Below are 14,843 nucleotides of genomic sequence, written 5' to 3' on the forward strand. Positions count from 1 at the left end.
GTTGCGTAGGTGCCAAGAAGAAGCCCAACAGATTTATTTTCACAAGTGGAGCAGGCACAAGACATGCAGCACTGCCCCATCCACCCAACCGCAGCCCAGAAAAGTCAAAGTTCCTTAAAACATTCATTCATATACAATTTATTGATCTTCAGCATAATTCAATTCAACCTTGCTTTTATAGCTCCTTTTAAAACCAAGACATAAACACAAAGATACTGCAGTAAGACTAATTAATAAAGGAGCCAGGAAACATTAAAACAATTTATTTTAAAGGAAGACTAATTTGCTAAGAAAATATAAAACAACCATAATTAAAGTAAAAAATAGGACAAAAAGTTAAAAACTGAAAAATAAGGTACAGTGATTTTTTTTTCAGCTACTAACCAACAGTCTTTACATATTATTAATGAAAAGGTACGACTTCATGGCAGAGCTTTGTCATTTATGAAGCAGGTAGGGTAAAGAGAGCTCTATAAACTATAACCAATAATCGTGCCACATCTGCCATTTGTGACTTTTATAGACTTAATACAAACTCCATGTAGAGGTGCAACTTTAACAGTTTTAAAGAAGTTTGTCAAAGTGGAGTTCGGTGTTTTGTTGCTTCTGAGGCGAAATAAGGGAAAAGACAGCTTCTGGTTGGATTAAAACCCTCGTTTTGAACAATAAACTTTCACTTTAAAACTGTATTATAATCTTTACTGAGGAAAGCTTGGGATATTCACAGATAATCATAAAACAAGTCTGAAAGACATCCAACACAGAGCAGCAACATAAATTAAATGGAGTAAACGGGTCAAATATTACATTGAATAAAGGATTTGCTTCATGTTTCATCACAGATTGCTGTAAACAGACACTGATGATATGAAATTTATTACAGCTAAAGCTAACAGAATGTTTTGATATAACTGCATGGTTAACAAATGTTGTGCAATAATATACTGATGTTATTTTATATTTAATTAAATAACCAGCTTATCAAGTATTGTCCTGTGAATACAGCTGAATATTGATATATTAGAACAATAGATGAAAGAGTGAATCGAGCACTGGCATTACTGAACAGCAAACTCTGCATACATATGGAATCAATTCACTGCACCTTCTCTTCAAAATGTAAGAATTTAACAAAAAAAACAACTAAGTTAAAATATGTCAATTAAAAAATACTAGACTACAACTATTCAACTAAAACTACCAAACAAAATAAAGGAATACAGAAACTAATGAAACTATATACAAATAAAAGATAAAAGGGGACCAATAAAATTGATGCAATGATGTCATAGTTCAGTGTTGATATTTAGGTTTAAGAACCAGGATTTATTTTGAGGAATCTGGAAATGAGGTCAAATTAGTTTTAAAAGTAATTAAGGGCAACAACTGGTATATGTTCAAACAACCAGTCACAACACAAAACAGAAGGTAAGTAATACATTATTTTAATAAAATAATTTTCAAAAGAATAATTTCCCAAATTAGAAATCTATAACCTTTTGGGACAATTGATTTTCAATGGTATGTAACTATTCTTCAGCACATGGTTGAACAGAGTTATTACCACTTAAAATGGAAGTGAGAAACTTTATTTGAAGACGCCAGGGGGCGAACCGCCAATGGACGGATAGAGAGATGTGGTGATTCACATCTAGGTCACCAGCTGCTAAGACAAAGAAAATAGCTTATTCAATAATTGTATACGTTATTTTAAATACCATACAATACAAATATTAATGTGTATACAAGCATTGATGGTGCGTTATCCAACGATTACGGAGCGAATGAGACAAGCTCTGTTGTAAACAAAGCTGTATACCATGTTTATAAACAAGGCTATTAGCCTGTTAGCCGCTAGCAAAGACAACCTTTAGCATGTTTTAAACAGTACTGGAACACATTTTTAGCAGGTTAGTTCAAAGCGATTAAACAAAAACACAGATAAAATGGAGCAAAATCCCATTACTGGACAATCACAGTTTAAAACATCTCATTAAAATAATGTTTGTTTCAACTTTAAAACACAGAACAAATAAAACTAGCCTTAAGGCTTAGAGGCCTGTTCAGATTAGCTTCATCAGGTAGCCTCATACCACCACAAACAAAAGCTAAACACAATAAAATTAACAATATTTAGGTTGTTTTATCCTAAACTAATTTTCTTTAACAAGACACTGCCTCTTAAGTGGACTGTTCTGATGAACAGAAGTCAAGGACATTCTAAGGGCGTTACGTTGCCCTGTCAGCCCATGAGTCTCACCTTAGATGGCAGTCCAGAACCATGCCCAGGTACTTCTAGCATTAGTCTCAATTTGATCTCCATCGATGATGGTTGGGGAGAATGACTGAAGCTTCCTGAAGTAAATAACAACTTGAATTTTTGGCACCAATTAGTGAAAAGGCCATGCTAGTCCATGCTCCTCTCCTTTGTGGTCTAAAAGGGCCATGTCGTCAGCATATTTAATTAAATGTCTATTAGGGAAAGTGCTTTTGCAGGAGTTTGTGTACAAGGTGAATAACAATGAAGATAAAACACATCCCTGAGGAGAGCTTGTGCTGGTAATTGTTTTGTCAGAGAGCGTTGAACCTGCTGGACTCTACCTGTTAAAAAGTCTGTAATCCATAAAACCAACCTATGTGCAATGAAACACTCATTTAAATCTGTTAAAACCCTAGGCTGAATGGTGGCCCTGGCAAACATAACTAGCAATGGGTTTGTTTTTTCTCTTAATTCTATCATCCTGGTTTAGATTTCACTTGAAGGTGAAGTTTTTACCACATTCATCACAACCAAAAGGTTTCTCTCCAGTTTGGATTCTTGCGTTTGTTCTATTGTGACTTGAAGCCAAAACAGTCCACACAAAGATCTTAACCAAAGGGTTTATTTGCAGTGTGAATTCTCATGTGCGTGTTTAATAGTGACTTGGTGATAAATCATTTTCCACATGCATCACAACTAAAAGGTTTGTCTCCTGTGTGGGTTCTCATGTGTATGTTTAAAGATGAATTGAAGACAAATCTTTTCCCACAAGTATCACAACTAAAAGGTTTGTCTCCTGTGTGAATTCTCATGTGTTTGTTTAAATGAAACTTGGAGACAAATCTTTTTCCACATGCATCACAACTAAAAGGTTTGTCTCCTGTGTGGGTACTCATGTGTCTGTTTAACTGTGACTTGAAGACAAATCTTTTTCCACATGTATCACAACTAAAAGGTTGATCTCCTGTGTGGATTCTCATGTGTGTGTTTAAATGTGACTTGTGGGCAAATCTTTTTCCACATGCATCACAACTAAAAGGTTTGTCTCCTGTGTGAATTCTCATGTGTCTGTTTAAATATGACTTGGAGATAAATCTTTTTCCACATGTGTCACAACTAAAAGGTTGATCTCCTGTGTGAATTCTCATGTGTTTGTTTAAATCTGACTTGCAGGCAAATCTTTTTCCACATGTATCACAACTAAAAGGTTTGTCTCCTGTGTGAATTCTCATGTGTGTGTTTAATTGTGACTTGGTGACACATCTTTTTCCACATGTATCACAACTAAAAGGTTTGTCTCCTGTGTGGTTTCTCATGTGTGTGTTTAAATATGACTTGGAGACACATCTTTTTCCACATGTATCACAACTAAAAGGTTTGTCTCCTGTGTGGTTTCTCATGTGTGTGTTTAAATATGACTTGGAGGAAAATCTTTTTCCACATGCATCACAACTAAAAGGTTTGTCTCCTGTGTGGATTCTCATGTGTTTGTTTAAATATGACTTGGAGGAAAATCTTTTTCCACATGCATCACAAATTAAATGTTTGTCTCCTGTGTGGATTCTCATGTGGTTGTTTAAATGTGACTTGAAGGCAAATCTTTTTCCACATGGATCACAAATGAAAGGTTTGTCTCCTGTGTGGACTTTTGTGTGCCTTTTGAGATCTCGTTTCAAGTTAAAACTTTTACCACACTCACCACAGTTAAAATTTTTACTACCCGTCTGAAACTTCGTCAGTGAATCTATGTTTTTCTTTTCTCTGAAACACGTCTCACTACCAGAACAATCTGAAGACATTAATCTTGGATGACATGTCATGTGACTCTGAAGAGAGCATCTGTTAGCAAATTTTCCTCCACACTCAGAGCAGCTCAAAGATTTGTTGACAGTGTTTCTGCCTGATCCTGGAGTCCTGCTCTCCTTCCAATCATCCTCACTGTCTTCAGTTTCAGAGTCTGATAAGCATTTAAGCTCAGATTCATGATGCTTCACATCATCATCCTCTTCATCATCTTCACTGTCTTCAGTTTCAGAGTCTGACAAGCGTTTAAGCTCAGATTCATGATGCTTCACATCATCATCCTCTTCATCATCTTCACTGTCTTCAGTTTCAGAGTCTGACAAGCGTTTAAGCTCAGATTCATGATGCTTCACATCATCATCCTCTTCATCATCCTCACTGTCTTCAGTTTCAGAATAGTTGGAAGAGCCTCCCTGAGTATTTAGATCTGGGTTCCTGCTGGATACTGATGTTCCACAGTCCTCTACTTTAATTTCTACTTTTATCTGGTCAGTTGAGATGCTGCTTGGAAGATCTCTGTCTTCTGTCTGGTGTTGATGAAGCTGAGAGAACAGAGGTTTCTCTTCATTCTCTTCACTCTTCATATGAACAACAGTTAATGGAAACATGGTATCATCAGTCTCCTTCTTCACATTCAGTTGTTCTTCATCCTGGCTGGCCCAGATTCTTTCATTTTCCTCCTTTATGTGGAGGAGCTCCAGCTCCTGCTGGTCCATATCAGGACTCTGTTCTTCAGGAGCCTCTTCTTTAACATCTGCAGACATCATTGAAACACTTTATATGCATAATGAACAACTTTACCATCACAATGTTACAAAGATGATAAAGATTAAAACTAGAGAAAAGAATCTGATAAATATTATCAGTGAACAGTACAGTAGGTAAAATCAGAGATGCCACAATGGTGTGATAACCTGGACTGTAAATATATTGGTTTCACGGTGTCATGGTTTAACACTAGAACTCCCAGGGCCGTCAATTTGACAGTTTTGAAAGTTTGACATGACATAACTCTGGTTTATTAAAACTCTTATCTTCCTGGCATCTTGACTTTTTCTAAACCTGTGTCTTGTGTATTCCTATGTCTCTATTTAAAGATCTAAGTATTTCTACCTCTAACTACCACAGCCGCTATTTTGACGGCCCTATTATTTACATAGATTTTTTTTTTCTGCGGCTGAGTATACGCGCGAGCGTTGCCTAGCAACCGCCACTCTAGAACGCAGTCTGAGAAGGAGATTGTTGGCATCCTACAAATAGCTTCTAGAAGGATGTTTTCTGCTCAAGAGGCATTGGAGATGCTTCAAAAATTAGATGATCGTGATTCTGGGGTCTAGAGGGATTCTGACGGCTCTTGGTCAGCATTCAGTTCCAGTGACAGCGGGTCAGAGAGTGAACCTCCCCCGGCTAAAAAAACACGAGTCGTCCCGTTAGCAGGAGGTTGTGGCGCATTATTTCATGGTAGTAAAAGACTAGCCTATGTAACAATTTTATCATTTTAGGCTATAGTTTACAGATTAGTAAACTAATAATATATAAACTATAGCAACAGTGCCACAATCAGCGCAGGTTCAGACAGGGAGACGAGCCAGGTGATCAGTGCCCAGCTATAAACCCAGCAATCCAGCTGGCAGGAGAGAAACTACAGATCAAGATACTGTTGATGGACAAAGAAATAAACAATAAGTTAGGTCATAGATATAGTAGCCCAGGAACAAAAATCTATTCTGCGCTTTAAAGCGTTTTCATCGCAAGACGATCGACACCTGGGAAGGAGGAGGAAATAGGAAAGGATGGTACTGTGTGGACAGTAGTAGGGGAGGAAGAAAGTAGAGGGAGGCGTCAGAGCCAGAACGTATAGACAGAACGCCAGATCCAAGATGCCCAGACCGCGTTCTTCTGTTTGGTGGATGCCAAAATGCTCATCCACGTTCAGGGCTGCAGGGTGGCTGAGGCCTGCAGAGTTTTAGGAGATGATTCCTCCTGGGACATGAGTGTGGATGAGCTGAAGGCATTTTTAGCGCTAGTTTATGTCCGTGAAGTGAAAGGGGGGCGTAACATGGAGCTGTCCAGCTTTTGGTCAGATTAGTAAAGCTTTTTTTTTTTAAATGTACCTGCTACTCTGTATTATTTTTCAGTACTATATATAAATAACAATAAAACATAATAGTTTTTGATCAAATACTATTAATTCTTGTCAAAACCATCATTTTATAGCCTGCAAGAAAACCTTTAGCATTCTGATCAATGTAATGTGATGACATCATCACCGCCTCGCATCCAGAATGCTCGCCATCAAATTGACGGGCTTGGGAGTTCTAGTGTTAATTACCATTTTCTAAAACACAAATGTATATAGTGATTTAAATGCTTTAATTTAAAGCTGAAAAAGAATAGTTATTACATTGTTGATAAAAATACCGTATGTTTATTATTTTGTACATAATATATAAAGCTTTTTTTGTTATTTTTGAGGATTTTCAATTACTTTGGATGCTTTTATTAGAAGCTTCATGCTTTTGATTGGTTATGATTTTAATCAGATTTTCTTGAATCTCTTTACTCCTGCCTTACAGGTACATGCTATCATCATGCTGAGCTGTGCTTTACATTAGGTTATAACTGCGTTATCTAACCTCTTATCCAACCAGGTCCCTGAACAACTGACCATTAACAGAGTTTATCTACAGCCATTTCAGTGATATATTTCTTCCTGATTGGGAATAATACTTTCCTCCATTTGAGGATCTCCTTTGGAAACTAGTCAATGACGCTGAAGTTCGTTCTCCGTTGCTCTCTGCCCCGACTCCTGACCTGCTTGTAGTGCCTGAATTTCACTACAAATGGCTGAGACCGGTTGTTGTCGGGCTTCTTACCTCCGAGCCAGTTAACACGATAGAAAGTGATGTTTTTAAACTCGTCACTTGGGAGTTTTAGGTGACTTTGGAGAAATTCCCAGATAGTGGATTCAGCGTCCTCCTCTGCCCGTTCTGGGATGTCGGAGAAGACAATGTTGTCCCACATGCCCCAAGCTTGTATATTCAGGATGGTTTCCCTCATTTCTTTGTTTCAGACAGCTGCATCATTCCATCGGTACATTTCTTTACCTTATCCCTCAGCGTTTGTTTCTTGGCTGTGAGCAAAGCTTGTTGTTTGTGGCTAAACTCCAGAGATTCCCTCAGAGCTTGAAAATTCCTTGTGGAGAACCTCCACCAGGGTAAGACGAGCATCCAGGCTGGGTAGCTTCTTGTCGATAGAGTTCAGGACATCAGCGTAGCTTTTCTCTGGAGAGATAGTGGAGGTGCTGGCCCAGCATTCTGAACGGGGGTATCTTGATGCTGGTGTGGTCATGGATGCAGATGTTTGTGTTTTGCCCATTACTATGTTGTCAAAACATTCATCTACCTAGCTCTTCAAGCTGTCTAATGTTTCCTCTTCCAGTTTGTTTTATTGGGAAATATGAGACAGTGGTTAGTATTTTAAACGTTTCTATGTTGGGCTTCAATTTATTGGCTTGTTTTACTTGAGTTATTACTTGAGCACAGCTCTCACGAGATCTCAGCCACTCATCATGTCCTCACGTCCATGCTTCTCACTTAATACTTCCAATTATTAAATGCAAGCAGCCAAACAATCACATTTTCATAGTTTATTCTGAATATCTAAACACTGTGGGTGATTTTGGATATGAATGATACATTATATATTAATTATGATGGTTAAATTCTATATATTTCTAAATATTCATAATCAAATCATCATAATTTCACAACATGCCATTCTAACAAAGACACACACATCCTTGTACTTCTATTTTCATGAGGACTTTCAGTTACTTCCATTCATTATCCTTGATTTCTTGGGCCTAAACTCAATTCATACCCTAGTCCTAAACCTAACATCTGTCCCAAAATTGGAATTTGAAAAAGTGAGGACCAGGAAACGTTCTCACTTTGTCAAAATGTCATCACTTTACGATAAAAATACAAAAAATGGTTCTTAATCAGCAGCAAGTACAAGTACACACACACACACACACACACACACACACACACACACACACACACACACACACACACACACACACACACAAGGCCAGTACATGAATTCATCGATGTGGAACGTTGGGAATAAGCGCCTCAACGAATTCTGCTTCGTTGATGTAACAACGAAGCAGAATTAAAGCTGCTACTGGGGTGGGACATTCAAACCTGTTTCAAATTTTAAGCCGCGGTTCATTTTTACTCAACTAAAACTGAATTAATGATGCTGGATTTTTATGCTGGGCCAAAGGAAGAAATACTGCTGGAGTCACTGGATTTGAAAAGCATGACCAGTTATTTTTAATTAAAATTAAGAAAATTCAGTGCCATCCATGCCCAGATGTCACTAAGACAATCAAGGAGAGGCTAAACAGAAACATTATGTTTTAAAGGGAAATAGACTTGACAGTCATCAGCACAAAAATAAAACGCAACTTCAGGGCTCCAAGAATGGAGCCTTGAGGTATCCCCCAGGGGAGGTAAAATCATCCACCATGACCCAGAAACTCCTATCAGAGAAGTAGGACCTGAACCATTAAAGAGCTGAGCCAGTGATGACCACCCACTGCTCCAGTCTGGAGATGAGAACGTTATGATCCACTGGATCAAAAGCAGCTGGTAAATCTAAAAGCAGTTCCCAGAATCCGTTGCTAAGAATACATCATCAAAAATCCCTAAAAGAGCCGATTCAGTGGTAAGTTTTAAACCCAGACTGGAACACTTCCATTATCATATATTTATCCAGTAAGGCTTCAGCTGGTTGTAAACTGTTGTTCCAAAATTTTGGACAGAAATGGGTAACTTGGAGATCGGCCTAAAGCTTAACAAAGCAAACTTATTGATTCCAGATTTCACAATAGTATGTTTAAAATTGTTCTGCTCCACGCTGGAGGTCAAACTACTGTTAATAACTTTAAGGATAAAGAGGCCAATAGAAGAAGAAAACCCCTTAAGACGACCTGGAGGAAGAACATCACAGGGGGAGCCAGATGGTTTTATACTGATAACCAGTGTCTCTAGAGAGGAAAGGAAATAAGGCTCCCAGTGATCAAAGACAGCGAGGCAGGTGACCAAGATGGACGGGTCATAGGAGGGAAGAGAAATACAGGCCCTAATGTCAACCTTGTCCAAGAAATTAAGAAACTAATTACAGAGTTTTCTGGAAGCTTCTAGAGGAACAGGTTCAGGCACATTAAGAGCAGAGTTAAAGGAGACATCTGCAAAATCCACTTTTTTAGCCTTTAAATGCATTTTGTTGTGAACTTTGAGTCTGTAGGAGAGCAGAATAGTTTAATTTAGTCTCTCCAGGTTCTGCGTAGATATCTTTATAATCTGTTTGGGTCGTATTTTCCCGGCAGTTTCAGCTCAAGAAACGTCTCATTTCTTCCTCCTTTTTGTGAAGCAAATCTACTTTTGATCATAAAAGACAACCAGATGCACCAGACTGTTAGCTGCCAGACAGGAGACACACACACAAACAAATCCTTACTCTTGATAGGAGCTGCAGTTAATGGAAACCTGGTATCAGTCTCCTCCTTCACAGTAAGCTGCTCTCCTTCCTGACTGGTCCAGAGTTCCTCCTGTTCCTCCTTTATCTGGAGGGGCTCTGGCTCCTGCTGATCCACATCAGGACTCTGTTCTTCAGGAGCCTCTTCTTTAACATCTGCTGGCAGCACTGAAACACATTACATGCATTATGAACAACTTTAACTTCATGTTTCTAAGCTGGTAAAGATTCACATTAGAGAAAAACATCTGATCAGCAGTTTAAAGAAAACTGAACCTCAAGAACTGACAGTTTAGGTCATGTGCAGAATCTCATATTTAACCCCTGAATTAAATCACTATTATATAAAACATAATTGCCTGAGTTTTGCTGTGAAGCAGAAGGTTTGTGAAGTAGAGATTGTTCATATGAATATAGCACAGAGACCAGAAATAAACACATTTAATCATTTAGTGCAGTGATAAGAAAAAGGAGACATAATTTATCATAAACCAACAACTAGTTGTTCCTTAAAATATCCTTCAATGTGTGAAATATGCATCAGGCGGCATTAGTGGACAGTTTCTGAGGGAAATCCATCAGAACCCATGAGATCTATTCTATTCTATGATTAGTTGTAGCTTTAATTATTAAGTATCACTTTTATATCAGTGAGCGTTATTATTCAATGATGGGAACACGTGTTACTCCATGCGTGTGGCTTTATGTTCAGAATATTTAACGTACAAATGATAGTTTAATATGCACTGAAGGAGCTCTCTCTACATCAACAACAAGAAGATTACAGAACAGTTTCTGGTTATTTTATTGAACTTCATATTCAGTGAGATGTTTTGTCCTAAACTAGAGGTCTGTTACCTTTACAATAAAAAGAGCAATTTTTGCCCTCAGTCCAGCTAAATAAAACTAAGTTAAAGACACAAACGTTACATGACCTTTTGAAAAAGACAACTTATAATTTCTGATAAATATCTACTATGTTAAAATATGTTTCATTTTTAAAGAACCTATTTTATTTTTAGGTTCTAAAATAATGAGGAAAAAAAAGGATGGACACATTTTCCTCTATTGGATGTTGATATTTGTGGAAAATGATGTAAAAACATCACATAGTTTCTAACCTGATGACAAGAAAAATAGATCTAAAATATATTACAAGTTAATTTAGTGTCATTCTGTTGGGGAAATTCAGTGCAATTCATTTGTTTACAAAATCTGAATAACTGCTAAAACTCAAGGCATAGCTTCCGCCTCTCTGGCTGCTCAGGTTTGAGAACAACCTTCATTCTAAACAATCTTCTCCTAAATTGTCAGAGAAAGAGCGCCCCACCGGACCAAGAACCCTAATAGTGGGCAACACAGCTGTGGATGGGATTAAAAACTTCTGCAACAAGAAAAACGCAGAAGTCATGATTGGTACCAGTAACGTGGTGTCCAATATCTCAGAGAATATTCTTGCAATCACAGAAAAGCGCCCGTCTCTAGAAAACCTTATTATACACTGTGGAGCCATGGATGACGTGGCTAAGAAAAAATCAGAAGGATTGAAGGAGGATTTCACTTGTCTTCTGAATATTGTTGGAGGTCTCAATATCAAGGTGTTTCTCAGAGGACCTTTGCAACGATCTATTCAGTAAATAATCCGCCAGCAGCTTTGACCTTCAGCAGAGAACATGGAGTATCAACAACAATGATAACGCTGCCTCCAACAGCTCCAGCAGAAACAATCAGCCAGTTGGCTGTGAAAGAGAAGTCATCACAAAAGGTCTCCCCGTCGAAATCCACAGGAGAAGTGGACCCCCCATTATACCCCCTTCCCCCCAAACCCAGACGACACCCCCGGTAAACCCACCTCACCCCAGAGCCCGACCCAGACCGCACAGAACTCTCCCATCTCCCCACTGAACCCGCTTTTTGCTTTACTGGATTCTGATAACATTAAAGGAGCTCTTAAAATCGGGACCCAAATGGTTCTGACATCTTCACCATTCAAGACCCCCCGTGGCCGAGGCCCTGCTACTGAACCAACATCTTCCAAATGCTGCAGACCTCCACCACCTCCTAATCTATCTCCTCCTAATCAGGACCTTCAAATCACTTCTCTGTGATACAGTCTGGGCTCCAGTGGTAACTCTATCAGAAATGAGCATGTCCAGGAAAAACTTGGGCCCCTAATAGGAGATAGTTGTAAAATCTTTTGGACTTGATCATCACTAAGGGTCTAAACATTTCCAAGGTGTCTGTAACTGATGATGCTCTATCTGACCACTTTTCTGTTATTTTTGAAAGCATCATCTACAATGACTCAGTTTGTCAAAGAGACATGATAAGAAAACGCATCTTTAAGGACGGTGCTGCTGAAACCTTTAACCAGATTTACTCTTCTTCCTCCACTTTGACCTGTAACACTGTAGATGAACTGGTAGATAACTTTCATTCTAAAATCTCAGACATCATTGATTCAATTGCTCCAATTAAAGTGAAAGTCGTTTCTGGAAAGAAAATGTCTCCATGGAGAAGTGCTCCACCAGTCAGAAGTGAAATAAAATGAGTGTTGAAAAGCTGAACGCAGGTGGAGAAAGACTGGACTCCAGGTTCACTATATTATCTATAAAGAGAGACTATACAGATATAACCTACAACTGAAAAATGCAAGAGAATCTTTCTTTTCTGAGATCATCAGTAAAAACATTAACAATGCTCGTGCATTATTTGCAACAATCGACAGGTTAACAAACCCTCCTGTAACTGTAGCATCTGAACTCCACTCTACCAGGACCTGCAATTAATTTGCTAAATTCTTTACTGAAAAAACCCAAAAGATCAGAGAGGAAGTCAGCACATCCACATCAACTCCAGGACCAATGTTGTCTCCAACTAGAACTGATGTTGACAAAATTTCCCAATTTCATCAAATAAACTACAAACTCTTAGAAGAAATCGTGCAGCAACTAAGCTCTTCTTCTTGCTGTCTCAATGTTTTACTCACAGCTTTCCTTCAGAAAGTTTTGCCTGTAATAACATCTGGTTTAACACAAATAATAAACACGTCCCTTTTGTCAGGTGTTTTCCTCCAGGCCCTAAAAACAGCAATTATCAATCCTCTATTGAAAAAGAGCAACTTGGACAAGCTGCTACTACAGAACTACAGGCCTATATCAAACCTCCCCTTCATCAGTAAGATTATTGAAAAAGCTGTGTTTCAGCAGTTAAACAACTTCCTAACAACGACCAACCGCTTCGATGTCTTCCAGTCAGGTTCCTGCTCACCACAGTACAGAGACTGCTCTTGTCAAGGTGTTCAATGACATCCGTATAAATGCAGACTGTGGAAGAACCACAGTGCTGGTATTATTGGACCTTAGTGCAGCATTCGACACTGTTGATCACTCCATTTTATTAGAGCACCTGGAAAACTGGGTGTAGTGATGGACTCAGACCTGAACCTTCAGAGGAACATAAAGACAGTAACAAGGTCGGCCTTCTATCACCTGAAGAACATCTCCAGGATTAAAGGACTAATGTCTCAGCAGGACCTTTAAAAACTAATTCATGTGTAAAGTCCCTACAATGGTTCCCTGTAGCTCAGAGAATAGACTTTAACATACTTCTGTTAGTCTATAAATCACTGAATGGCTTAGCACCAAAATACATTACAGACTTGTTGTCAGTGGATCAACCACCCAGACCTCTCAGATCTTCTGGCTCAAATCTACTCTGCAGAACCAGAACCAGAACCAAACATGGAGAAGCAGCTTTTAGTTCTTATGCTCCACTAATCTGGAATAAACTGCCAGAAAACTGAAAAAGCGCTGAAACCCTAAGTTGCTTCAAATCAAGATTAAAATCTTATTTGTTTAAAGTGGCCTTTGACTAGGCCATCTAAGCATTATTAGTTAAGTTTTCAGTCTAATTTTCCTTTCACTGTAATGTTTTTCCTTATGTACAGTGTGTGTGTACACACACACACACATCAGATCCATTGAATTATATCGGCTCACTTCACCTCAGTTAGATGATCCTCTGTCGTTTCAAACTAATATTTCTGAGCTGGGCTCCAGAAGCTCCTGCTGATGTTTCACTATCCTAACAACGAGTTCTAATTCAGAGGAATAATCCACCAGCAGACTGAAAACGGCTCCTAAACTTTAACTACCATCCACACAGTTGGCATGAAGAAGGAAACATCCAAACCTAATCTGGGCTGGAAAACATCATCCATCATCTGGTGTCTCTTCCTCTGCTGCGTCCTGCCGCTGTTTGAGCTCCTGCTTCCCTCCAGTTTCTTTGACCAGATGTTCCTCAAGCTGCTGGACTTCTTTCCAGAGTTCATCAACTGCTGCTGCTGCAGCTCTCTTACAGCTTTATCAACACTCCCGCTTCTGGGCTGCTGACGAACAGGGAACAAAGGATAAATGCTGCGGAACCTCGGAAGTCGGAACTGGGACGTCGGAACTTACGTCATTTCCGAGTTGTAGCGTTCCAGTTTCCTGCTTGTTTTCGTTCGTGTTGATAACAACTGTAACAGCAGCCTTACAACAATAACACTGATCTACGCGCTATTTCGTGCATATAAACAGCGTTGAAACATCTCGTCTTATAAACACTGAAAATAAATGTTGCATAAATAATAAAGAGCCGCTAAAAACCGTCACAGTAGAAACGTTTCACTAGGCGAGTAGCAACCATCTTGAATGCGGAAGTCGGGTATGGTCGTTTTTTTAAAGAACTTTATTTATAACAATAACAATAACAAACTCAACTGATACAACATATTCAAGATTAACATAGAAACTATCATTCCTAATACATTCTCTATATTTTTCTTTTTTTTTTTATTTGCCATGTAGAAAGATGTTTAGATTATGTATTACACTTCAAAAAAAATAAATAAATACATACAAATTAAGGAGGTCTTCATATACATGCTTCAATAACATCAAAGTTATAATACAGAAAATAAAACAGAAAGATACAAATTAAAATCAAAATTCCAAAAATCCTAAATAAAAAGAAAGGCATTATTATTTAATTTGTGTCGAGAGAGGGCTGAGTTAAATTAGAGAGGTGATATGACAAACTTTTCACTTTTGGTTTTTGAATTTTGTCCAAGGAAAGATTCAGAAGATGGAGTTCCTGTTTAAATACCAACCATAACGGCTTTGATTTTCCAAATCTGCATTTATGTATATAACATTTTAAAATAATAATAATGTTATTAACAAGATAC

At 38.4% G+C, this 14,843-nt stretch overlaps 2 protein-coding genes across 3 annotated transcripts in view; one reads left to right on the plus strand and one right to left on the minus strand.

Annotated features, from left to right (window-relative positions):
• LOC124861420 (zinc finger protein 260-like) overlaps window positions 1-14,843 on the plus strand; it is a 680,754-nt gene that overhangs the window by 137,991 nt on the left and 527,920 nt on the right. The gene's annotated exons all lie outside the window — the stretch shown is intronic.
• LOC124861440 (oocyte zinc finger protein XlCOF6-like) lies at window positions 123-14,293 on the minus strand. The gene is made up of 3 exons (XM_047355225.1): window positions 13,808-14,293; window positions 9,596-9,781; window positions 123-4,817 (listed from the first exon to the last, which is right to left on the minus strand). Exons 1-3 carry the CDS (start codon window positions 13,944-13,946, stop codon window positions 2,935-2,937), a joined length of 2,208 nt encoding a protein of 735 aa, XP_047211181.1. The 5' UTR covers window positions 13,947-14,293; the 3' UTR covers window positions 123-2,934.

The sequence above is a fragment of the Girardinichthys multiradiatus genome, chromosome 24 (assembly GCF_021462225.1).
Source record: "Girardinichthys multiradiatus isolate DD_20200921_A chromosome 24, DD_fGirMul_XY1, whole genome shotgun sequence".
Classification (NCBI taxonomy): Eukaryota; Metazoa; Chordata; class Actinopteri; order Cyprinodontiformes; family Goodeidae; genus Girardinichthys; species Girardinichthys multiradiatus.